This window comes from Rhamphochromis sp. 'chilingali', assembly GCF_963969265.1.
Source record: "Rhamphochromis sp. 'chilingali' genome assembly, chromosome: 18".
In the NCBI taxonomy this organism is placed as follows: domain Eukaryota; kingdom Metazoa; phylum Chordata; class Actinopteri; order Cichliformes; family Cichlidae; genus Rhamphochromis; species Rhamphochromis sp. 'chilingali'.
Genome location: NC_137945.1, coordinates 33,547,606 through 33,574,336, shown reverse-complemented (window position 1 = coordinate 33,574,336; position 26,731 = coordinate 33,547,606). Strand labels below are relative to the sequence as shown.

The window sequence follows — 26,731 nt, the reverse complement described above, 5'->3', positions numbered from 1 at the left end:
TGGTCAGATGAAACCAAAGCAGAACTTTTTGGTATAAACTCAACTCGTCGTGTTTGGAGGAAGAAGAATACTGAGTTGCATCCCAAGAACACCATACCTACTGTAAAGCATGGGGGTGGAAACATCATGCTATGGGGCTGTTTTTCTGCCAAGGGGACAGGACGACTGATCCGTGTTAAGGACAGAATGAATGGGGCCATGTATCGTGAGATTTTGAGCCAAAACCTCCTTCCATCAGTGAGAACTTTGAAGATGAAACGAGGCTGGGTCTTCCAACATGACAATGATCCAAAACACACCGCCCGGGCAACAAAGGAGTGGCTCCGTAAGAAGCATTTGAAAGTCCTGGAGTGGCCTAGCCAGTCTCCAGACCTCAACCCCATAGAAAATCTGTGGCGGGAGTTGAAAGTCCGTGTTGCTCGGCGACAGCCCCAAAACATCACTGCTCTCGAGAAGATCTGCATGGAGGAATGGGCCAAAATACCAGCTACTGTGTGTGCAAACCTGGTAAAGACCTATAGTAAACGTTTGACCTCTGTTATTGCCAACAAAGGTTATGTTACAAAGTATTGAGTTGTATTTTTGTTATTGACCAAATACTTATTTTCCACCCTGATTTACGAATAAATTCTTTACAAATCCTACCATGTGGATTCATGGATTTTTTTTTTCACATTCTGTCTCTCACAGTTGAAGTGTACCTCTGGTGCAAATTACTGACCTCTGTCATCATTTTAGGTGGGGGAACTTGCACAATCGGTGGCTGACTAAATACTTTTTTGCCCCACTGTATACACACACATTTTATAGCAGAAAATCACAGACTCCTTTTAAACATTTTGTGTGCGTGTGTGTGTGCGTGTGTGTGTCTGTGTGTGCGTGTGTGTGTGTGTGTGTGCGTGTGTGTGTGTGTGTGTGCGTGTCTGTGTGTGTGTGTGTGTGTGTGTGTGCGTGTGTGTGTGTGTCTGTGTGTGCGTGTGTGCGTGTGTGTGTCTGTGTGTGTGTGTGTGTGCGTGTGTGTCTGTGTGTGCGTGTGTGTGTGTGTGTGTCTGTGTGTGCGTGTGTGTGTGTGTGTGTGTGTGTGTGTGTGTGTGTGTGTGTGTGCGTGCGTGTGTGTGTGTGTGTGTGTAGGCTAGCAGCTGAAGCAGAGTTCGGGGCTTGCAGACAGTCCTGCGTGTATCGAGCTATGTAAGCTCAGCCTGCACTGTCAGCGACTGCAGCAGTAATAACTGCACTTAACATTCAAGCTGCACTGCACTGCTCAGGCTTGCATTTGAACTTCAGTGCACAGTCGGCTTGTAATTGGAAAAGCTGATGAGAGAGCCGTTGGACATTAGCCAGGAAGCACGGTAGAGTGTACTGTGAGTCAGATACTAAGGAAAGGTTAAGATCAAGCAGGAAGCTGCAGGAGCTGCATCTGAGACGTGAGAGCATCAAAGAGTGAAGTATGTATCATCTCCTTCTCTCCCAGATGATTCCCAGGTTTAATAAACCCGCAAAATTGTCACCTTTTAACTTTCTGACTGAGTTCTGACAGGGATAATCATCTATGATGTTGTTATATACTGTATCTCAGTGAACATCAAGCAGATTAGTCTTAAAGCTACACCAGTCTGTAATTCAAAGACAGATAAAATGACTGTGTAAACTATAAATAAATAATAATAAATGCAATTTCATTTATATAGCACCTTTCTACACAGAATCACAAAGTTCTGCACATAAGATAACAAATAACTATTTATATTTACTATGTTATTCACAGGGTGAGCTTTTTTGTCTTTTTTTTTACCAACCTCAGTTTCAGCATCAGCGGTCAGTACACTACAGAGTTACAGTGTCAATCTAGCTGAGCATGCAGCAGCCAAAGAGGTACGCTAACATAACGCTATAAGCTGATAAGAGTTCATCACACTGATGGTTGTGATGCGGGTAGAGAGGAACTGCAGCAACTGCTATATTTGAGTCTGTTGACTCCACAGGGATTTCTCACTTCAGCTTCTTTATTACGCTTTAGCTTTTGCTTATTTCAGACATCCCAGCAGACGTGGCTGAAACAGTCAAAAGTAGCAACGGTAAGATAAAAAAATCGGCACCATAAACATCAAAGTCGGGTCCACACACAACACTGAGCGTTTGTCCTTGGTGTGAGTGTTATAACATTTCTAACCTTCATGATGTTCAATGTTTTGTTTGCTTTCTTTCTTCTAATTAATAACACCATTTAAATTTGTAAATAAATAAAATACCCACGCTGAGAAAAGGTGGCCCGATGGTCATTCATTCTATGATGAGATGTAATAAACATGAAAGAATCTTCAGTCTGGAGTGATGGAAAACAATGACTCAAATGCTGCATTTTATGATTTGGGGAACCGCTTCTTTCACATTTTGTGTTATAATTTGCACTAAAGATGAAGCTGTAGACGGTGCATGCTACATGGAAGCTGAAAACACCAAAAACTTGTTACATCTCGTTCTGTGAATACTACGAATACTGAATCAGACTGATCAGTGTGCGTTAGTGGGCAGATCTCATTAGTGTATATTCTAATAATCCTTGATTATCTTGAAAGTCCCATAAGCTAGAGTGACTTTCTAAAGGCTCTTATTCTGCTCCAGCCACAGAGAAACAAACGGCACTGATGCATTTCATCCTGCACTGCATGACTCCAGCGTACAGCTACAGCAGCACAGCAGCAGCCAGCCGTCGACAGTGTGACAGCACAATCAGTGTCAGTGAGGCTTGATGCGGCCAGGTCAGGTGTGCACTCACCAGCAGCGTGGGCAGCCCGGCCACCGCGGCGTACAGCAGCACGGGTGGGACGGCGCTGCTGTCCTCCGGCCCCAGGTACGGTTTGGTGTACGTGGTGTCGTAGCAGAAGAAGCCCTGCACGTGCACGGTGAAGGTGTCGGTGTATTCGAAGTAGTAGGCCAACATGACGGTCCCGGCCATGATCACCAGCTGGAAATACAGCATGATGCACACGGAGAGCGTGAGACATTTAATTAGAACACAGTCTCTCTCTCTCTTCTATTCAGCCCCCTCCTCCTCCGCAGCGGCGTCCACTTCCGCTGAGCGGCTCATGACGGCTCGGCTGTGCGCCAGAAGCCTCCGTGACTGCGTTCAGCACGTCCTCCACCCTCCGCTGCTGCCGCTGCACACTGACTGAGACAGAAGGGGAGGTGTGGGGGCGAGCGACGTGTGTGAGGGTGTGTCTGCGCGTAAGAGCTGAGAAGGCTTGGCTAAAAGCTTGACGTGATCCACGTGTGTGTGTGTGTGTGTGTGTGGGTGTGCGTATGTGTGTGCGTGTGTGTGTGGGTGTGTGTGTGTGTAAACCATATGTGTGCGTAAACCCGGACGTGTGTTTAGCAGCAGAGAAAGGATCAGCTGGAGAGAACGGAGAGACGGGATTATGCGCAGGGAGGGGCCATGGACGTCATATGAGTGCTCAGGGAAATGAGGAGATGAATAGAAGTGAATGAGAAGAAGGTGCATGATGCAGAGTCTCCATCTGGAGGGATGCAGATGCTCTCTGTGGCACATATGGCAGGTCACTTCCTGTCGGCGCTGCTGAAAGAAAGATTCAGAACTTTAGTGAAAGAGTGCAAATCACTGGCTTTATGAGTCACAGGAGGCGCCTTCTTCACAGGAGTCTGCTGTAGCAACATGTAACAGCACAGGTGTGTCAGTGTTTTATCTGTTTATAATTATATGATGAATAAAAAATGACATATAACACATGAATGCATTTTTGTTTTACAGAACTGTTCAGCTAAACTTTAAAATTCAACAGCTAACAAAAGGAGAAAACGGAGACTTATCAGCAACACCGTTCAGTAAGGGGGGAGTCGTGTAATTGTTATGATTATGTAGTGGCTTTAAAAAATAACTGTAATCAGCCAAGATTGTTATTTTTCTCAGACGCTCCTGGACAAAAGAGCTCATCTCCACTTTGAACGAGCCAAACTAAATATCTGTCATCTTTAAAAACCTGATGCAGAGCAGGAGAAAAACACCATCATGATGGAGGCAACAAACACTCGTGGATCATATAAGACTCACCATCGAGTGTTATATGTGATTTATAAAGTGTTAAAGCACTCTTGTCTGTGTGTGCTTTTGCTAATAGTAACTTTATTCTTTATTGTTAATCAAGGATATAATCAAATGTAATTTGAGTAGTAAAAATGTTTGGATTTTGAGGTGTGGACATGATCGATCACTGACCTTTATATTCATCTCTGGGAGTAAGAAGATCAGAACTGTGCAACCAACCTGTCAGTAGTTTTAAATGTTGTAATGGTTAAACACGATTATGATTCACATGTGGTTTTGCTGACAGTTTACTATACTTAGTGCCAATCAGAATATACTCAGGTAGATATAATTGTGTTTAAGTTGAGCAATGCAAAAATGTAATAACGATTCTAAAGACAGGCCTAACTGAAACTTGAGAGTTGTGATGCTGCGAGGCGATGCACAGGACACTCTGACCTCTGACTTTAGTAAAACGACGACTGCATTGAGTAAACTGTGATTAACTAACACAGAGTTTTAAAGAAAACGTATTGCTTTAACTGCTTTAAAAGGGATTGTGCTAAGATGAGTGCTCTTGTGAGAATTTGCTAAAGACAAATCCAACTGAAGTAAAATAGCATAAAATTAAAAGCTGAACTTAAATACCGTAAATTAGCTGAACGTTCGGTGATGGAGAGGATAATGTGGTCTGGGTAGATATCAGCGTCTTTTAAGATCAGAGCATAAACTGGGAATTTCTGGAGACGTTCTGTGTCGTTCGCTTCGTCTTCTGGGAACGAGCAGTTCACAAGACGTCCACCATTGGAAATTCCAGCAGAGACATGAAGAAGGATCAAACTCCGCCCAAGTTTTAGAGTTCTTGGCTTTTTCTGCTCATTTTGCTGAGTTGAATGATTCATTGGGAAGGACCAAAGTACTACATTGTGCTCTACAAGGGCCTGATATCCACTTACGAGGACGTTATGCTGCCACTGCTCTATCAAAATTTACAGCAAATGTCCTCATATGTGGATCTCATTTTTCTCAGAAACAAAAATCAGGTAATGTTTTGTTTTTACATTCATCAGGCCCCAGTCAGCCCAAGTAGTGAAGAGAAATTAGAAAAGCATGCCATGAAAGAGTTCAGGTCTCAGGAGGTTCAGGAGGTTCAGGTCTCAGGAACACTACAACACTAAAGAGAACTAATATGATCCTCTATAACTAGACACAAATCCTAAAACAGGAAATTATACAGTGTTTAGAAAAAACTAATAAGCACAAGGAAACAAAACTTAATGAGACACTAAACTGCATAATTTTCAATAAAAAACTGGAAAAAATGGGGCGTCCTAAAACGTTTGGCAGTGTACATAAAATCAAACTGTAGCCATGCAGTCTGTATCTGCTGTGCTGTCTGTCTGTGTTTTGAGTGTTGTGTCTCTTAATGTGCATATTGATTGTATTGATTGTCAATGTTTTTCTTCTGCATGTGTTGTTTTTTATGTGTGGCCTCATAATAATGTAATAATAATAATACGCAGGTTTTTACCTTTATTGTTTCACAAAAGCTTAAAAAGGGAATGTCCACAGTTTGGATACACAATATTTGAAAACAATTTATCAGGAGCAAAGCAAAAGCCAAATGAAAAAATAGAAAACTTATTTCTGTGTAATATACTGGGAATCACTATGGAAAGTACCTGATTCAATGGTTTATAAGGAAGTGAATCACTGGCAGGATTTGTGGAGTGTTTTGATGATGAGCCACGACTACAGATGTGTCCAGCTGTTATATCCCGTGGCTACTTTGATGAGTGAAAAGTCTGAATACATTTTGGTCTATAAATTGATTCCTTGACTTCTTTTTAAACTCCAATTGCTAATCTGCACTATGCTAATCTAGTGTAAAGATTATGTTCAGTCAGGAATCCATCAGCATCCTTGAGCTGTAATGCAGGCTTTCTCATGTCCTGTCCTTCGCCTACACCTTGCCTTATCACAGGCTCTGTATCTGCCTTATCTTAGACTCTGCTCTCTCCTGCCCTGAAGTGGCCCCTGAGCTGTACTGCAGGCTCAGGCTCTGCTTTGCTTTATGCCTTTGCTATCCAGAGCCCTCCCTAAGTTTTCTAACTCATCATGATGCATGTTTATTCATGTTATGTCTGACCGTGTGCCTCTGCGATGCTGCTGCTAACATACATCTGTTCTTTAACAGGAAGGAACTTCCTACAACAGCAAGACTGCGGTTTCTTTTCTTCTGCTGTAATTTCTATCACTGCTTTGATTTCATTCTGCTGTGAGGGGCCATCAGAGTCCAGTTGGCAAAAAGCATAATTGAATTTTGTATATCAGCAAATCATGTTCACTTTCTTCACTCATCTGTCTGCTTTCCCACGTGTTTGGCTGTCAGACTATTCTTTTACATCACTTCCACTTTCCAATGCTGTAAAATTCAATGATGACATCATTGTCCACCTTCCTTTCAACACTTCACATCAGAGAGAGCAGCTAAACAAGACCACACAGTGAAAGGCCAATACGTTCGATTGTTGCTGTTTTACACCCAGTTATGGACAATGAGTAGTGATGACATCCTTTGTGGAGTTCAGGAAGCAGAAGAGATATGGGCATAGTTCTTTCTGGGTCTATACTTTTTATTTGATGCTTTAATGGTCAGTAAGCTTTCCTAGTAAGTATAAGTATATAAATGTTAAGTATACTTCTAACATTTATAAGTACAGCAGTCCCTCGTTTATCGCGGGGGTTACATTCTAAAAATAGGTGAAATCCACGAAGTAGCCAACTTTATTTTTTACAATTATTATAGATGTTTTACGGCTGTGAAACCCCTCACTACACACTCTATACACTTTTCTCAGACAGGCATGAACATTTTCACACTTTTCTCTCTTGTTTAAACTTTCAAAGTTCAAACCTTTGTAGAAAAATAAGTCCAGTATTATAGAAACCAAAGATCAAACCCTGTTTTCAGGTCCAGAACATGGGAATAGAGCAGCTGCCAGAGAATTCAGCATTAATGAATCAATGGTACGGGAGTAGAGGAAGCAAGAAGAATGAGTTGAGTAAAGTTTGACTTATCTGACTGTTACAGGAGACACAAGATTAACTGACAACGGTCTACAGCCAATCAGGATGCAGAACACAATGCACTGTAAGAAAAAAATCATGCAAAATATCAGAGAAAACAAATCCGCGAAACAGTGAGGCTGCGAAAAGTGAACCGCGTTATAGCGAGGGACTGCTGTGTATACAAATGTTAGCAGTATTCACTTTCTTTATTCTGTACAGTTCTCTCTGTTCAGACAGCAGATGTTTCACGGCTTACGCACCTGTGTTAATTACTATCTGCCTTCAAAAGCAGAAACTTAAAAATAATATTATATATATATTATCCATTCGCTTCACTTCTGCTTATCCTTTTCAGGGGCGCTGGAGCCTATCCCAGCTGTCATAGGGCGAGAGGCGGGTACACCCTGGACAGGTCGCCAGTCTGTCGCAGGGCCAACACACAGAGACAGACAACCATTCACACTCACATTCATTCGCACATTCACACCCAGTGACAATTTGGATTATCCAATTAACCTATCCCCACAAGCTGCACGTCTTTGGACGGTGGGAGGAAGCCGGAGTACCCGGAGGGAACCCACGCAGACACGGGGAGAACATGCAAACTCCACACAGAAAGACCCCGGCCTGATGGTGGAATTGAACTCAGGACCTTCTTGCTGTGCGGCAACAGTGCTAACCACCGCGCCACCGTGCTGCCTTATATTATATTATAATTAATATAATTATAATTATACTATAATTATATAATTGTAATTATTATTAGATTATAATTATAACTATAATAATTAAATAAGTCCATGACCAGTACAAGTAACTCACTATACTACTTCTTCCACAGCAAAAAAATAAAATAAAATAAAAAGAAATAGAAATGTCTGATCAAAGCTGCTAAATCTGTTCAAAGTTAATCACAGGGTTCTGTTTTACTGAAAGGAGTCCCAACACACCGATAAAAGCAAACGAGTAAGCTCTATACAAATTCACAAAGACTATCAGTTGCCGAATTGCTGAGATGTGTGATCTGATTCTGTTGCCACCAGAGGGTGACAGAACACTATTCTGTAACACCAAAGACCCACACCTGGCACAAAAGGAGCACTGTAGCTACAACAGTATCAACAAAAGCTGCAGATCATGAAAGTTGTTACTTCCAATCTGAGTGAAATGCAAAGATCATCTTTGGATTGTGTTAGAAAGGTACAAAGTCTCAGTACTGAATAGCCATAATAAAGCAACCAAGCCAGACATACTGATTCACAACTCTCCAGTAATTTGACTCAGGTATCGTTGAAAGAAAGAAAGAAAGAAAGAAAGAAAGAAAGAAAGAAAGAAAGAAAGAAAGAAAGAAAGAAAGAAAGAAAGAAAGAAAGAAAGAAAGATAGATAGATAGATAGATAGATAGATAGATAGATAGATAGATAGATAGATAGATAGATAGATAGATAGATAGATAGATAGATAGATAGATAGATAGATAGATAGATAGATACATACATACATACACTGGTGAGATTGTGAACAACACGCACTCAAACTAGTTAGAGTAGTCTCATTGTTTTAATAGGACAACACTTAAAACAAAGTTTTCTGATGCAACTGAAAGTATCCATCAATCCCATCTACTCGTACCTCATGAAACACGTCTTACCTCCCCCGTCAGAGAGGTGAACCACTTCTTTCGCTCTTTTCTACTTGGTGGTTTTGAAGGCATGTTGACTTCTCTTCTTACCAGGGCAGCTAAAGAGAGACAAACGAGATCAGAGAAGAAATGATTCAAATTTTTTTCATTACAAAGCTTCAGAAACATTTCAACATATTGCATCTACAGTTCTAAAGCCTGGAGCAGCTGTACTCCATGGAGAAACCTGACCACTGTGAGAAAGTATCTGGGAACTAGATAAAAGCATTTCAGAGTGAAATTTGCAATATGATTGGTGAAAGCCCAAAACTTTGCCATCAAGACAACAAGAATGTTTCCAAAACTACAGCAATTAGTTTCAGTTCCATTAAATGCAGTAAAGTGAGATAAACCTGTGCTAACTTTTTTGAAATATTACTGTTTCAAAGGTTACAAGACCCACAGGCACACATGCAGACAGCTTCAGTGAAGCTCCACGTATGTGGAGCTGGTTCCAAAGGAAAAAAGGCTTAAAATGACAGGCAGACATTGTCTTTCTATGAGGGTCCTCGCAAAGACTAAGAACGCTCTCTCATCTGCTGACGTCGAGAAAGTAATTCATGCCTTCATTTCACCCAAGCTTGATTATTGCAATAGCCTTTCTTTTGGAATTGGACAGGCTCCGCATTCTTGACCTGTCTGAAATGTGACAGGCGCACATAAAAAGACCATTTATACCCCGTTCTAGCTTCTCTAAACTCTTTTGAGTCATTAAAATTAAACACCTGATTACCTTTCTGAAGTTTGCTGACTTTGCCTTTTTTATTTACGCTCCCCTGCTATGTGTTATTCTTTTTAGTTGCACAGGACTTTGGTCAACTCTTGTTGTTTTTAAATATACTTTAAAAAAAATTAGACTTGACTTCACCAGATTTGCAATAAATGAGAACACCCCTGCAATAAGAGGCGATCTTCACCCGGGCTGATGTCTGTAAAAGCCAGAGGAGACTGACTGTTCCGCAGGCACCAACAGCACACGTCCTTTTGGACACCATGCTGGAGTAGGATGTTGTTTCATCGTGTTTCAAGTCTGCCACTGATTCAAGCTGCCCCAAAAATCCACCATTACATTTGGTAATGACTACCACCCTGAAGAAGTGCTTCGAGAGGCTGGCAAAGGACCACAGCATCCCTTTTGCTGCATCATGTATTCATCGCATTCAAGTTTGCTTACTGGCCAAACCTCTCCACAGAGGACACCATTTCCTGTGCTCTTCACCTGAGCTTGGCACATCTGGAAGAGTTACGTCCAAATGCTGATTGTTCACTTAAGCTCAGCAGCTGGTGAGCAAACTGACCTCCCGGGTATCAGCACCCCTCATGTAGGGACCTCCTCAGTGACAGAGCTCAGCATCTCTAAATGAAACATTTCATGTAACACATTCACTGTCCAGTTCATTAGGTATACCTGTGAACATCTCATTAGCACAAATTAATCAGCCAATCACAAGGCAGCAACTTATTTGTATTTTTGCATTTGGGCAGAGAGAATATTAACTGACTGATGTTAGAATTTATTTTTATTGTAAAGGCTATATACCTCATAATTGTTAGGTGATGGCTGTGTGCGGACAGGGATAGGACCCAAGGTGCAGACTCCGGAGACAGAACTTAAACCAAAACAGCTTTAATGCTGAACGCAAACATAACATAACTGGAACAAAACTCAAAATAAACTAACACCGGTGGATGGGCAAAACACACAGCAAAATAAACGGTAGATCGCGACACCGACATAGAGAAACACAGGGCTTAAGTACACAGAGGGAGCAATCAGGGAATGGGTAACAGGAGGGAAACACAGCTGGGGCAAATCAGAACTGACAAGACAAAAGGAAGCGTAAACTGAACACACTGAGATAAGACAGAGACCTTCAAAGTAAAACAGGAAACACATAACACAGACTCACATGCAGGCACTACAGAGGGAACAGAGACGTGGGACCAGGGCAGACACAAACACTGACTGAACACGGGGATATAGGAACTAAGGATACACAGAGACGCGAACTAGACAAGGGGATACAGGTGATAGGGGAGACAGAACAACTAAAGAAGACAGAGACATAAACCATAAGACAGAACTCAAAGAAACCAAAGACTAAAAAGTGTAAATAATATAATAAACTCAAATACCCTGGGTCAACGACCCAGGCATCCTAACAATAATTTGTGTGTCTGTGTTTTGTCCTGTGTTGTACACAGATGTGCACTGTAGTCTGGTTTTGGATTTAATTCAATTCAATGTTATTTATACAGCCCCAAATCACAACAACAGTCGCCTCAAGGTGCTTTATATTGTACAGTAGATCCTACAATGATATATACAGAGAAAAACCCAACAATCATATGACCCCCTATGAGCAGCACTTTGGCAACAGTGGGAAGGAAAAACTCCCTTTTAACAGGAAGAAACTTCCAGCAGAACCAGGCTCAGGGAGGGGCGGGGCCATCTGCTGCGATTGGTTGGGGTGAGAGAAGGAAGACAGGATAAAGACATGCTGTGGAAGAGAGACAGAGGTTAATAACAGATATGATTCAATGCAGAGAGGTCTGTTAATACATAGTGAGTGAGAAAGGTGACTGGAAAGGAAAAACTCAATGCATCATGGGAATCCCCCGGCAGCCTACGTCTATTGCAGCATAACTAAGGGAGGATTCAGGGTCACCTGGTCCAGCCCTAACTATATGCTTTAGCAAAAAGGAAAGTTTGAAGCCTAATCTTAAAAGTAGAGATAGTGTCTGTCTCCCATTCTACTTTTAAATACTCTAGGAACAACAAGTAGGCCTGCAGAGCGAGAGCGAAGTGCTCTAATAGGGTGATATGGTACTACAAGGTCATTAAGATAAGATGGGGCCTGATTATTTAGGACCTTGTATGTGAGGAGCAGGATTTTGAATTCTGGATTTAACAGGAAGCCAATGAAGGGAAGCCAAAACAGGAGAAATCTGCTCTCTCTTTCTAGTCCCTGTCAGGACTCTTGCTGCAGCATTTTGGATTAGCTGAAGGCTTTTCAGTGAGTTTTTTGGACATCCTGATAATAATGAATTACAGTCGTCCAGCCTGGAAGTAATAAATGCATGAACTAGTTTTTCAGAGGGGCAAATTTTGGAAGAGAGCCGGAGATTGATAACATGATTTAGACTGCTACACACAGATACTTCCAGACACAAACAGAGAGAAGTCTCTGAGGTCTGCCTGCTCTAGAGATGGCACCAAGTTACAAAACTTCAAGGCTGACTTAAAACTTTAATAGAAATGGGAGTGTTGCCTTCAAAAGGCTGATCTCTATATAAGGAGATGTCAACTGAGGTGCAGAGGAAGACACGTGAGCTCAGACCTAAGGCCACCCTTTCAATCAATCATGTTAACGTTCGGTTGCCTGGGTGCAGCAGTCTTTGTCTCTGAGCCACAGAGGTCCGAGGTGCCATGTAAAACTAATTTCTAACAGTTTGATAATAAATCTATGAATAAATTGATGATAACATTGAGCATATGTGTCTTCTCTCATAAAAAACCAACAGTGGTAGTTCTCTGGGCAAAAATTCAAAATGTCAAAGCAGAAAGACTAGACTGCTTCAAGCTAACAGGAAGGACCATGAAGTCAAAGAACCACTTCATACGACCCAAGTGTACAAAAGAGCATCTATCAGGGCTCTAGAGTGCGACCAAAATTGCGTTGAAAATACGACCTAATTTCTCAGTGGTGCGACTAAAAAAAATCCTAGGTGGCACTGGTGTGACCAGCCGTTAGAGATAACAAAAAGTGTCCGCAACTCGGAAAGCCTCCATGTGGTCAACAACTGACACACATTATGCCCCTATCGTGATCTAAACCAATCAGAGACAGTCAGGGGTGGGACCTCTCTGATTGGCTGTGGTCCAGACATTCCTGTCGATGTCGATGTATGTTTGAAAGTGCAGGCGGATAGAAAGAGGTGAGCACGGGGGGGGGTTTCAACAATCGATTTTCCGATTAAAATGGATTTTAGCTTGAATGATGTGATATTGATTCATTAAATCCTGAATCGATTTTTAAATATAAATGTATTTTGCCAGAAACGCCAGAAGCTCACAAAACGATTTCAACAGCCACCAAACAGCTAAAACAGTAAATGAGAGCAGGTACACGGATTCCAGACAAAGACGTGAACACACAGCGTGGACCTGACGCGTCAGTGAGATGTCAGCTTTCTCGTACACAGACACGCCGTCGGGGCTGAAGGTCAACGGCTCACACCAAAATGTACTTCAAGAACAGTTTCTCGAATCTGTTTTCTGCATTATTTGTTTGCTTATTGCGCACCAGTCTGCTGTTCAATACTGAAGAAACGTAAACTTTTTAAAATGATGACAATTTGCAAAACACTCAGCTGTGTCTGTAATCAAACCTCTGTAACTTTGCTTCACTTCAGCAGCATCAGGTAATGTTCATACGTTGATTCATGGTTTTCTTTGTTTTTGTTCTACTGCAGAATATTTTTAAGGTCATCTGCTATAAAAAGCCAGAACAGGAAAATCTGCTTCTTGTTTTTCTGTTTTATTCACAGTTACTTTGACACAAAGACCTCTGCTGTGATGCTCACACCTCTGATGAAGTCTCACAGCGTCAGTACTGATAAATGATCAGAATGATGATATTTCTGACTGTCTGAGTCAAAACTGAATTGAAGTGAATGGATTATAGAAATCAGCGATGATACCCAGCCCTAGTGGCTGACAGAAGAAGATGTAGCTGTGGGTAACGAGAAAAGGTGAAAAGAACGATTGATAACTTTTTTGTTAAGGCCTGATTCATGGCTCTGACACACAGCCATCAACCTCTCAGGTTATGTCTAACACTGGTTCGGAGACAGCATCACATAATGAGCCACATACGATCGACTCCGAGCCAGAGCCCACTGAAAGTAAAAGAAGGAAAGTTTATACATTTGGAAGAGAGCGGCTTGACCAGTTTCCCTGGCTAAGATACAGTAAAGCTGACAACATGATGCACTGCATTTACTGCTGTGGGTGTGGACAGACCGCGGCCGGCAATACTGCATTTGTGACTGGTGCTAATACGTTTTAAACTGAAACGCTGAAAAAGCACAGCGTATCCAGAAAACACATTACATGCTGTGATAAATGCACTGCCCAAGTGTCCCCTCTGCCCACGGCCTTTCAGCAGCAGGCAGCAGCAAACAGGTCGTCAGAGGAGCCGATGTGATGATTAAGTTTAACATTGCTTACAATATTACCAAAGAGTGCCAACGCACTTTAAGCACTTTTTCAGTAACTTATCTTTCTTGTAGAACTGTGCTCCAAATAAATAATAATAGACTGTATTTTTATGGCGCTTTTTGAGACCCTCAAAGCGCTTTACAATGCCACTATTCATTCACTCTCACATTCACACACTGGTGGAGGCAGCTACAGTTGTAGCCACAGCTGCTCTGGGGCAGACTGACAGAAGCGAGGCTGCCATATTGCGCCATCGGCCCATCTGGCCATCACCAGTAGGCAGTAAGTGAAGTGTCTTGCCCAAGGACACAAAGACCAAGACAGACAGAGCTGGGGATCAAACCAGCAACCTTCCAGTTACAAGATGAGCTTCCCAACCCCCTGAGCCACGGTCGCGCCCCAATGAAGAACTTTGTGTTGACAAGATTGTTAGTTAATCATTTACAAATCAATATTGGCTGTATGGACAGCAAATTTCCACCCCAAAAAGTGCACATGTAAAACTGCGGTGTTAAGCGATGTGGTTGAAAAATTTGGGTGCACCTAACTTTTGTGCTGGTGCACCTAAGAAAAAAAGTTAGGCGCACCAATGGCACAAAGGTAGTCTAGAGCCCTGATCTATGAAAGCAAAACCTATCAAATGTTGAAGTAGACTGGCACACTGACCAACTGAGCATAAACATCACAGCCAACCTGAGTGTTGTTGCTGATCATGTCCATCCCTTCAGGTCCCTAACCCTAACGCATCTGAATTTAAATAAAAACCACACAATCCAATGCACCTGCATGCTGTATTTCAATTTCAATCACACATAAACATGAAATATATCTAAGTTACATATTTAAAAATCCATATTTAAAGGAAACAGGAAAAAAGGAAATATTGAATGGTTAATTGCTCAAATTATATTTTTTGTATCATGTGTGATGGAGATCAAGAATGGCCTGCATTTGTATAGCGCTTTACTAGTCCCTAAGGACCCCAAAGCGCTTTATACTACATTCAGTCATCCACCCATTCACACACACATTCACACACTGGTGATGGCAGCTACATTGTAGCCACAGCTGCCCTGGGGCGCACTGACAGAGGCGAGGCTGCCGGACACTGGCGCCACCGGGCCCTCTGACCACCACCAGTAGAATGTAGTGATGGGATTTCCGGCTCTTTTTAGAGAACCGGCTCTTTCAGCTCGGCTCACTAAAAACAGCCGGCTCTTTCGGCTCCCAACCGGCTCTTCAGGTTGTTTTGTTGCTTTAATTAATTAATTATCAACAACAACATAAAATTATGCACAAAAGGAATTAGTAATGTAAAAAAACGTGGTTTTCTTTATGCATGTTTATACATAAATTTTTATGGGGGCCCCTAGAGACGAAACATGCACAAACTCCAAAACACATTTCTAGCATTAACTAAACTTCCAAAACAGAGCTACTAGATCACTTAAATTACACAATCGAATTCATATGTCTATTGTTTTTGTATTAATACACAAACACTCATATATATATATTAAAATAATTTTTAAAAAAAACCCTCATTTACCTGTTACTACCACACACCCAATCCAATTGTTGGTACTTCCTGGCTTGTGTAGCCACTAGGTAAAAGCTCAACACGGCCCCTAGCATCCTGGAGCACTTCCGTTGTGTTTTGGAGTTTGTACGTTTTGGAGTTTGTACGTGCTTTGTCTCTAGGGGCCACTGTAAATATACTCCACATAAAATGTAATAAATAAATTATAAAATACACAAACCAACTATTTACATTTCATACATTTTAACTTTTAACTACTTAAATTTTCAGCTTTTTCCTGTTAAACAAATTTAAAGTGAAACAACACAAAACACTGCAAACCACAACACAACACAATCAAATATAAATTAAAATATGGGAAAAAAAGCGACAAAAAGAAAAGAACGCCCAGATCTTTAATTAAGGCAAAGGTTGGCATTTAGAAATATTAATATCACACTCAACTGACTGCGTTTTATCTTCCCATTGCACTGATGGGTGGACAGTTCTCAGGTGCCTGTGCATGTTGTTTGTGGAGCCGGCTCTATATTATATCCTTTTCTTGTACACTCTGCCTTTGTTTTGTCAATAAGATTGAAATGGCTCCAGACTTTGCTTCTTTTCTTGGTGTCACTCATTTTCTTTACTGTACCTTTCCAATGTGACGGTGTTGTCTCTTGTTGATCCCGGCTCTCTTTCTTTCCCTCTCCCTCCTGCTCTTGTTGTGTGCTACTGCTGTTGCGAGTGTAACTACCGCCCCGCCCCCTCAGCTCAGCGCTGAGCAGAGGGGGGAGGGGCGCAAACGCAAGGCTCTGTTTGCCGTCTCTGCTCAGCGCAAACACAAGGGTGATTTGCAACGTGAAGCGAAAAAAAGTGAAAGAGAGGGCAGGAGAAAGAAAAAAAAACCTTGTTCACTTCAAAGATCCGGCTCTGAGAGCCATTTCGACCGACCCATCACTGGCAGAATGCATGCTTAGTTCTGTCTGGGAAGCTCACTGGTTTATGGCTTAAAAAGAAACTGCAGCGGTTCTTTTTGCAGTCTCTGCAATGATGTCAAAGCTCTGAACAGAGCTGTAGAAAACTTTTTAGAGGTGAGTGTACAGTACAATTTTCAAAATGAGTCATACAGAATTTAATTATCAAAAGTTACATTTTTATATTTACTAATATATACAATGATGAATCAGCCACAGTTTCCTAATTATATCTGAGTATGATATCCATCCTTTCAACATGCTTTTACAACCTAAATAAATAATCTAATGGATGCCTAATTATTTCCGACCATCATCAAAAACTTGTGAAACGGCGTTGAATAACATTTTCTTGTAAAGTTCACTGTTAAAGTTTTATGTGCCAAGTTGAGACTTTGTTTGTTTGTTCAGCATTGTGTAAAAGTGCTGAACGCGCTGAGCCACCATCCTCAAACATCAGTGGAAGACACTGACATCCAAAGTGGATAAAAGAGGTCCCATCGATCCCTGCCACAGGTCTCGGTGATGACATAATATTACTGGTTTGAACACACAGGTGTGATCTGTTAAGTATGATGTTATCAAGGCTGTCGCAGATACCGACAGAACCGTCAGCTTTCTGTCACCTCGGAGGAGACCAGCGGCAGCAGACGCGGAGACTCGTACCTTGGCCAGCTCCAAGAGTTCGCGCAGTCTCTCTGGAGTCTCTGTGGGTAACCGTCTGAGCGCAGCGCTGTCCGGTGTCTGCAGCTGACACAACGCCCAGGCCCACCGGGTCCGTCAGCCACCTTATCCCGTCACACTTCCTGGGATTTTCCTTTTAGTAACGGGACCCACAGTGCTGCACGATCGCAGATTCTGGTGATGAGACGCATGCGCGGTTTACTTAAGCGCTCGTGGGGGAGATCAATGTTGCATTAACGTGTCAGAAAAGCTAAAAGAGAGAGATGCGTAGAAAAAGAAAATAAATGAGCTCATTATATTATAGCAAAAACAAACAAAAAAGGAAAAATAAACAAAAAAACATGTTGTTTTAATGCAAAAGTCGTCCTTTTGCGTTTCTACCATTTAAATCAAAAATAATACGGAGGTGGTTCTGGTGGTTACCACTTAACTATATTCTACTTTTTTAATCAATAGAAGTTTTTTTTTCGCATCTAATGTCATAAAACAATTATAATGCTGAATGCTGAGGAGCCATAATCATAAAAGGTGCACTGATAACGTCAATTATATTTATTTTTTCATGAAAACATACTCATTCATAGCTTTTATGATAAGTAATGTTTTATTGTAACCATTGCTTTCAAAGACTCTGCATAAAAAAACTATATTTACATGCAATCTATGTTTATTGGCTTTCAAACTCTGTCCTGTATTAAATTCATTTTCCTCTCCAAAACATGTTGTTTATTACAAACTCAAAAAGTTTTCACTTAAAAAAGTCGAAAGTTTGGTGTTTTCTTTGGACATGAAGGCAGCATTACCTTTGCTGTAACTTGTATCTGTTCCAACAACAGTAACAGGAGTTCTGGTGACACAGTCTCACACAGTGTGCATGTGGTGTCAGCTTACCAAGCCAGCAGTTATGTTACGCTGGGAAGAAGCTGAAGTATCACTGCTGAGAGTCTCATTATGTAACTCTGTAATGCAACCTGCTCTCATTACAACAACAGCATACACACACTGTTAAAGAGTCTAACTAGCATATGGTGTCCTATTGTTCTGTTCAGATTAGAAGAATCCTAGAAATTAGAATCTGAGAAAATGTGATTTTCTCTGACAATACTAAATGTTAATTTACTCAAACTCATTTATAATACCACATCAGCAGTAAAAAGAAACCCAGTAAATTTGCAGCTGTTTAGTGTCCCCAGAGGTTTCACATGGTTTGTGTTCTGTTAGTCTAACAACAGAGACTTACTTAGACTTAGGTCCTGCTGTTTGCATTGGGCGGCAGATCTCCGCCAGCACAATCGATCAGCTTCGGCTGTCTAAGGTGTGTAACTCACCGATGAAAGTCCTCCGCCATGTTGTACGGGGGCGGCCTGGATTGTGTCTTCCAAGGGGTGGGTTCCATGGGATGGTGATCTTGGGCAGTTGGTGCGGGAGTTGGCACAGTGTTTGTCCCCCAAAAGGCCGGTCAGTCACAATGTCATTGAGGGGACATGTGGCAGTCCGGCGGTGGACTTCTTCATTGGTGACATGGTCCGAGTAAGAAACAGGGAGGATCCGTCTTAGACATGAGTGTTGAGCCACATTGAGTCTTTGGCGATTTTGGCTGATGTTTTCCATGTATCACAAGTGCAGATCGCGGTAGGTATAATGATGGAGTTGAGCAGATGGATCTTTGTAGCCCGGTCGATCTTCGGGATCAACCAGATCAGCCAGAGTCACTGGAAAACCGCACCCGCTTTCACAATCTGACACACGACTAATGATCAGCATCTCTGTCGCCTGCAAGGATGCTGCCCAGGGTGGTGAATTGGTTCACCTCCACCAGACATTGCTGTCCTACCTGTGGGATACTGTGCCGTCACGTAACCAATTCTCATGACCTTGGCCTGGTTCCCGCTAATCCGGAAGCCCACTTTGGCTGCCTCTTGCTCCAAGTTTTCATGTCATGGTGTTCATGTTTTTCCAGACGTCAGCCAACAAAACAATGCCATCTGCGAAGTTGAGGTCCGTCTGGCATGTTGATGGACGCCAAGGTATCCCAAAGCCATCTTGGTCCATAGAAGTCTGCATAATAATAATAATAATAATAATAATAATGATAATAATAATAATGATGATGATAGTAATAGTAATAATAATGAGTAATAATAAATAGTAATAATAATTTTGAGCTGTGACTTAAATAAGGGAACGGAATCTATATTTCTTATAACTGGAGGAAGTGAGTTCCTGAGCCGAGGAGCAGAGCAACTGAAAGACAAGATGAGCAGAAGGAACAACAAGATGAGTGGCAGATGAAGATCTGAGAGAGCAGGAAACAGAGGTTATTTGAAGCAGATCACACAGATAAGGAGGGGCAAGGTTATGGATGCACTTAAACGTGAGAATTTAATATTTAAAGTTTATCTGAGCTTCTATGGGCAACCAGTGAAGCTGTTGAAGAATTGGGGTAATATGGTCTCTTAATGGAGTATGAGTTATGACCTGAGCTGCAGAAAGAAGAAGTTGAAGTTTATGGAGGGACTTATTGGGGAGACCAAATAAGAGGGAGTTGCAATAATTGATCTGGGAAGTAATAAGACTATAGACAAGGAGCAGCACGGGGAGTAAGGAAGGGACGAAGTCGGTTAATGTTAGGTAAGTGAAAGTATGTGTAACGATGTAAAATAATAAACATGGTTTTGTTGTGGTTAAATTCCTGTTAAACTTGGGATCGCAACCATGGGTTTATTTTGAAAGATTTGATTTTAAAACTTTTATTTTGAAAATCCGCAGTGGAAGTCTGCTACTGGTAAACGGGCTTTCCCTAAGCTTATCCCTTTAGTAGCAATGAAGCTTTTGCTGTGGTAAGTTCTTCCTCAGTCCGCCCTGACTGAACATGAGTTTAAAACATATTTGAAGATCCCCATTGAGGTTAACATGACAGCATTAACAGCATGAACTGCCCATACAGTAGCATCTGAGTAGATTTCAGTTTTATGATCTTGTTTCGCAATTAATGGGTTAGACGGTAGGAAAAATGGACACGCTGAGCTAGCAGCTAACAGCTAGAGGAGACTGTCGTGTCTAATAATTTGAAATTTCTCTTGATAGTTGGGCGGGATCCTGTTGCTGGAAACCCATGGTTACTCATGTCCCATGTTATTGCAGGTATGTGTATTTTGTGCTGCAGGCTAATTCTGTTTAAGAAGTACTGCTTATTAAGTTTTGCCCAGTAGATGGCAGCATTGTTCCATTTACTATTGTACATGAAAGGAAATTTTGGCTTTGGTCTGGAAGTGTATTTATTTTCACATGAATGCGCATTTAAGTGAATTAATTTCTCTTTTTTTTTTTACCTAAACCACAATGCAGTAATATTTTTATTTTATTTTATAGAATGCACCCTTTCCTCATATCGGTCTCAGTGGTGATGTAGCGATCCTCTGTGAGGACGCAGCAACTGGATCGAAGGTAGAGGGTTCAGAATATTTTGATGAACTGTTCAGGGATGCCATATGACGCTATCAAATGCCTATGTGAAATCGACAAAATTAATCGAGAGATGCTGCTGGTATTCCAAAGTCTGTTCGGTGATTGTGAACAGGATTAAATTCTGCTCTGTGCACAACCAGCCACTGCAGAATCCGGCTTGTTCTTCCCGGAATTTCTGGTCCAGGGCCTTATGAAGTCTTCGGCTATAGTGTGATTCCTCAGTTGTTGCAGTCCGCCAGGTTGCCTTTCTTGGGGAGCTTTACTGTAACTCCTCTTAGCCAATCTTCTTGCACTTGTGCCGATGACCAACATAAGCTGACGGGGCACTGATGTGCTTCAGCATTTCTGCAGACACCATGTACATGCCCAATGCATTGCCATTCTCAAGGAGTTTGATCACGGCTGCAGTTTCTTCAGTGGTTATGGCGTCTGTCCTAATGTCCAAGTCATTCAGAGTCTTTTTGAAGTGTTCCACCCCTGACAACAGAGGCCTCTAGTATAAGAGGAGATTTTGTCATATCCAGGTAACTTCAGGGTTAACCCCGGGTTTTCTGCTTCAAATGTGATTCACTTTTTACTGAGTTAAATCAGGACTTAACTTATGCCCTAATCTGGAAACTAGCCTGCTTGTTATGCCATTCCATGCTAAAACCACCAACTGTAGTTCACATTTTGTATCACATTGTTGCAGGAATGTGCATGTAATAATTGGTAATTTAGAAACTGTATAAATGTAGTTATACGTGATTCTATTCTGCTGCTGAGTGTATGTTCTTTAAGGCTCAGAACTGAAGGCTGCATTCAGGACTTTATCACACTGGTACATAACGAGAGGGACCTTGAACAAGTGTGCACACATGTACACACACAAACAGCATCTCACTTCATGCTTGCTCTTTCCCTAGCCTCTTATGTCACTTATATGTTTGGTCTTATTATTGTCTTATTTGTTGTGATTTCTGAGCACATGCAGAGGTTTTTGCTTGGGAAGCAACTGTCACCTTGTTTTCAGGGTCTTATGTAACACTCAGTGGTATTGAAATATGTAAAGCTTTTCTACTCTACCTAAAGTTAAACAGCTGAGAGCATCTTGAGGACTGCAGAGAAAAAGGTTTGCACTTGGGATTTTGAACTGTGGTGTTTCCACTGCTGAGGACTTTTGGACACAGTTTAAAAAAGTCTTCATCAGAAAAGCACTTGTAATTGTTAGAATTGATATTTTTTAGGTTGTCATTTGTGCTTAGAAACATATAATTATTTATGCTTGGAGATATATAATCATTTATATGTTGATAAAATATCTTAACCTTATTAGGTCTGATAAGGACTGTGTACACTCTGTACCATGAGATGAGAGGAAGCGGTCTCGAGTTGGCCATGTCATCAGAGAATTTCTGGAGGAGACAGTCACAGATGGTGAAGAGGAAAGGGGACAGAACAGGGTGCTCAGTTGCTGCAGTCTCACAAACAGTGGTCTGCCTGTCAGGAAGTCACTGATCCACTGGACCTGTGTATCCTCCACCTGCATGTCTTCCAGCTTCTCCCTCAGCATCCTGGACTGGATCATGTTATCGGGGCCAGAGAAGTCGAAGAAAATTATCCGAATTGTGGTGCTCGTTGTTATTAAAGCTTTAGCTTGAGTGTAGAAAGGAGCTCTTCTCTTCTGTGGTGGTTAAGAGAAAGTGATGTATGGTTCTAATGAAAACATTAGACAGTAGAACTCTTTTGCTTTGATTTTTTTTTTCAGTCACATTCTGTTTACATAATTTTTATTTAGACGATGTGTTCTCAAACTTCTACTTGCAAATGCATTTCTGTCTGATTCATCTTTTTAACACTCCTCATAGCATGAAAAATAGAAAACAGCGTTCACCTGGCGTGTTCTTTATTTGATTAGACATTTACAGGAACAGGTCTCTGTTTACAGCTTATCATCCTCAAACTTTCAGACCAGTCAATATTTGCGTGGACTTTGTCCCTTAAAAATACATGACATAAACAGAACTGACCTAAACAGCTGTTTTCTCTCTTCTCAGTAATTTGGTCACTCTGTTATTGCCTCAGAGGTAATTTGTTGTTATGCATATCTCAGGACATCTGACTTTTCAGATGTTAAATGGATTTCCTGCAGGTGCTCCAGTAGCATACCGGCCCACGGTTTGTAGGATTCTCATGTATTTTTAAAACATGTCTGAGAATCACATTATATTTTGCATAATTACTATGTCTGGAACTTCTTCTTTTCTTTTCTTTTTTGCCGTAACATCTCAAAAATGTTGCGATGGGGGCAACAGAACCCTGGAACAGAAAGTAATACTAAGAAAGAAAGAACTGTTGGAACATTTTACACATGATTAGTTGATAACAGGTTAGTAAGATGATTCAGTCTAAAAACAGCATCTCTGATGGTATGGTGCTGCATTAGTGCCTAATGCCATAGCAGCTTTCACATCTGAAAAGGCGTACATGTTAAACAGTATGTACAGGTTATAGAGCAGGAAATGCTCTGATCCAGACATCCTTTTTAGGGAAGGCCTTCATGTGTCAGCATGATGATGCTAAACCACATACTGCATTTATCCCAGCAGCATGGCTTCATAGCAGGCGAATGTAAAATGGCATGATTACTCAGTTCAAACATTTGATGTTTTTCTGTGTTCTATTGAAGATAAAATACAATTGTATGGAATTGTAATTGAAATTGATTCTATTTCTTACAGTTCAAGTACACTAAACCTTGAGCTTATTAAGCAATAAAATGGGGAGCAAATAGTAAGGGATACAATATCTGAGAGATCTTCAGTTTTTCCTTTTTATCCTGTTTTTTCTGGGAAAATCAAATTTGTGTTGACACAGTATTTCGTTAATATTTCAAACAAATGTACACACAAAGTTCACACAGTCCTGTGTGGTCTCCTGTTTTTCTGTTTCTCCTGAGAATCTTCACTTATCAGCAAAATGTTAACGAACTTCTTCTAGGAAAACCTTAATATTCAAATGAAAATAAAAAACATTAAAAATGTAAATATAAATTACACTATTTTGTGTGTAAGTAGTGTTTAATTTATTTTGACTGCATGTTTCAAAGTGAGTACTGTGTTATTGTTCAAAAACACAAGTTAATTGAAGCTGTATTTGTATCCTTTTAATTAAGCAATTAATTCATCTTCTTAGGTATGAAAGAAAATTAAAGAAGCAGAAATTCAAACACCAGGAGGCACTGCAGAAAGGGTCAACAACTGCAGAATAAATGACAATGAGTGAAAGCATAACAAACATAACATAAACCAGATGTATTTTATCCAGATTTATTATTTTATTGTTTGTCATATTGTCACACATCTTTTCAGAATGATAATTAAACTAACACTTGCGAATCTTTCCTTTCCCTTATGTTTTTAATATTTAACGGCAGGATTGGTAAAGTCCACAGTGAAGTAAGTTGAGCTGTATTCAGCCTATCACTGACGGATCCAAGTGGATTCTTTTGCCCTGGACAGGGTCAGAGTCAGGCTCACAGTCAATGTCCATGGTGGTTGGGGTCGTACTACATTCATCAAACTCTCTAGCAAACTCCCAGAACTTGTCTCTTACGTCTCTGTTCACAATGCACAGCGCCCCGCCTCGTCTCTGATACTGGGTTTCAGCCCTGTTGACATCAGCTATACAGGTCCATTCACTGCTGGATTCACTGTTGGTCACACACCACTTTGAATGGTCCTTTGTAGGACTCCATGTACTAGCAGGACCCAGAACCTTTTTTATAGTTTTAATGTTGTACACATGATTGGGGCCTGAGCAGTCAGAATTGGCCCGATCTTTCTGGCAGGGCCACGTCTGCACATACACATGACTCCGAACTGCCCGGGCAATAGTGCGGTACAGGTCTCCATCTGCAAAAGGATCAAGGAGCATTTAAAGCATTTCCTGTCTTTTTGAAACATTGAACATTTTAAAACCCGTTTACACTCACACTCTCTTCTCAGACACTGCATTTCAGCCATTGATGAAGACATAACGTCAGTAACAAAGTGAATAACAGTACGTGGATTTCAGATAGGCAGCAACTGTCGGCAGCTATAGGCAGCATTATAATATCATCGCCTAAATTTCTATTTGGATGTAAATACATATATGTTAACTGGCATTGAGCTAGGCTGATCCTAAAACCTGTCCTCTCTTTAAAGATTCCAAGTCATCCATTCTCATCCCCAGTGATATTTGTCTGGTCTTAAACCAGACAAATATCACTGTAACCATTAAATGCTTAACCAACAAAAACTGGTGTTATGGCAGCCAACTAGGGGGCTCCACTCACACCCAGGTTGCTGGGAGGTTTGTTGTCAAGTGTGTGGCGCAAAGTTATGTGGAGACGGATAAAGTCGGAGTGAAAAGCTGGAGTTCCTGTGTCGTCTGTGCCATACCTCCACAGTGTAATTTAAAGGATGATTATTACTTTAACCTTTAAACATGCAGACATCTCACCTGGCTCTTGCAACTGTTGTTTAGCAATGCTATAAAACCTCAGACCTCCTCTTGATGTGAGTGTTTGGTAATCACTCGATGGGGGAACTTCAACCCATTTTGTTGCATCTATGAGCTCTTGATGGAAATCATCTGGAATATCATGTTCAAATGGAAAAGCTCTGATGTACTGCAGATGTTTGCCTGGAAAGAGTTAAACAAGATCTTTACTGTGAGGTTTAGATCAGCCTCTGGGCTTTAAATTGTGAAAGGTCCAGAGTTCGAATTGAGCTTTTTACCGATCCGTGTGAACTGGTCATAGTTGAAAGTTACACAGATGAACGTCTGAGCAAATTTGAATCCAGTTTCAGGCCAGAAATTGTTTTGGTCTCTTCTGAAGGGGAATTGAGGTGTGCTGTGCAAGAGCCAGACCCCAGCTCTCTCTCTTTCCACCATGATCACCCCTGTGGACAGTAAACAGTTACAGTGCTGGTCATAAAATAAGGAATAGGATTTATTCAAAGCACTTTAATCCTGCCTTCATAATAATGATTCAGTCATTTTATAAGATCAATAGTCTAACAAACTTTTTTACAGTGTTTGTTTTATATGTTTGACAATGTGTTGTCTGTAAAAAGAAGCTTTCTTTACCTTTACTGTGGCCAAATGTGGTATGTGAGGAACATCCTGGAGGTTGATCACTGTAGCTGATGAATCCAAAGTTTGGCAGCTGTAAATCATGCAAAAAAAGAAATAATCTGCATTAACACTTTCACGAGACTTCCTCGGCCTACATGACAGCACAGTCTCATAGACGTTTGTGAAATGGTGAAAACACTGAATCTAATCTAATTCCTGCTTCTGGACGTGGATTTTTTTCTCCTGGTAATAAAAATTCCTCAGTTGCCTGAAGCTGTCTCATGTGATGCGCTTTTGCCTCTTCGACTAAAGTGGGCATGTTGTTTTTTTCACTTGTCCACTGACAGCACTACCCAGACATTGTTTTTCTTCAATCCCTTGCATCCGCTTGTAATAGTTTCAACTGGATATGTCAGAACTACTGTTAAGCACCTAGAATTTAAGCAAATCATTATTTCTCTCCATTTCATGGAGCTAAAATTAAAAACTCATGATAAAACAGCATTCACACTTTAAATCTGCAAGTGTACCTGTATTGAGTGTTTCCAGCAAATGCATTAAATCATGTGTTCTGGTAGAGGACCATTACTGGACCAAACTAATGGTCTCACCATGTTTCTAATTTTCTTCAAGATTGGTCTCAGGGTGTTGGCCAAGGCACCAGATGGATCTTTGAGGTTCTTGTAGCCGGGTTTATTGTGCATGTAGGACTCGCTGTTTGCTGAATCAATGTACAAGTAGTTCATCTCGTTTTTATATCTTCTAGGGTTAGATCTAGGGATAATCTCTCCAGGTGCTTTGTAAATGATGAACCTGATGAGAAACAAACAAAACATGACATGAAAAGAAACAAACTCCAAAGTGAAAATGTTAACCTGTTAGATGCACCGGTTCACCCAACATCAGCAGAGGTTTGATCACAAACCCCTTCGTATCATATTTTGATGCTCTCCGTACACTCTTAGTG

General features: G+C 41.1%; 2 protein-coding genes and 1 long non-coding RNA gene across 3 annotated transcripts in view; 1 reads left to right on the top strand and 2 right to left on the bottom strand.

Annotated features, from left to right (window-relative positions):
- The window catches only part of plppr5b (phospholipid phosphatase related 5b), a 130,072-nt gene extending 113,811 nt beyond the window's left edge, over window positions 1-16,261 (bottom strand). Inside the window, exons 1-3 of the mRNA XM_080864863.1 lie at window positions 16,188-16,261; window positions 8,763-8,851; window positions 2,777-2,965 (exon numbers count right to left, since the gene is read on the bottom strand). Of these exons, the coding sequence (XP_080720989.1) occupies window positions 2,777-2,965; window positions 8,763-8,825 (252 nt within the window). The 5' untranslated portion in view covers window positions 8,826-8,851; window positions 16,188-16,261. The remainder of the gene's footprint in view (window positions 1-2,776; window positions 2,966-8,762; window positions 8,852-16,187) is intronic.
- Window positions 16,262-20,284: 4,023 nt separating this feature from the next.
- LOC308386118 lies at window positions 20,285-23,892 on the top strand. Its single transcript, XR_013969721.1, has 3 exons — window positions 20,285-20,337; window positions 20,566-20,640; window positions 21,977-23,892. It is a non-coding gene; the product is annotated as an uncharacterized lncRNA (long non-coding RNA).
- Window positions 23,893-24,114: 222 nt separating this feature from the next.
- Window positions 24,115-26,510, bottom strand: LOC308385901 (plancitoxin-1-like; the record flags this gene model as incomplete). The annotated part of the gene is made up of 5 exons (XM_080865094.1): window positions 24,115-24,554; window positions 25,147-25,329; window positions 25,425-25,589; window positions 25,777-25,855; window positions 26,376-26,510. The coding sequence occupies 5 exons, from the start codon at window positions 26,508-26,510 to the stop codon at window positions 24,115-24,117; spliced, it is 1,002 nt and encodes a 333-aa protein (XP_080721220.1).
- Window positions 26,511-26,731: the final 221 nt, after the last annotated feature.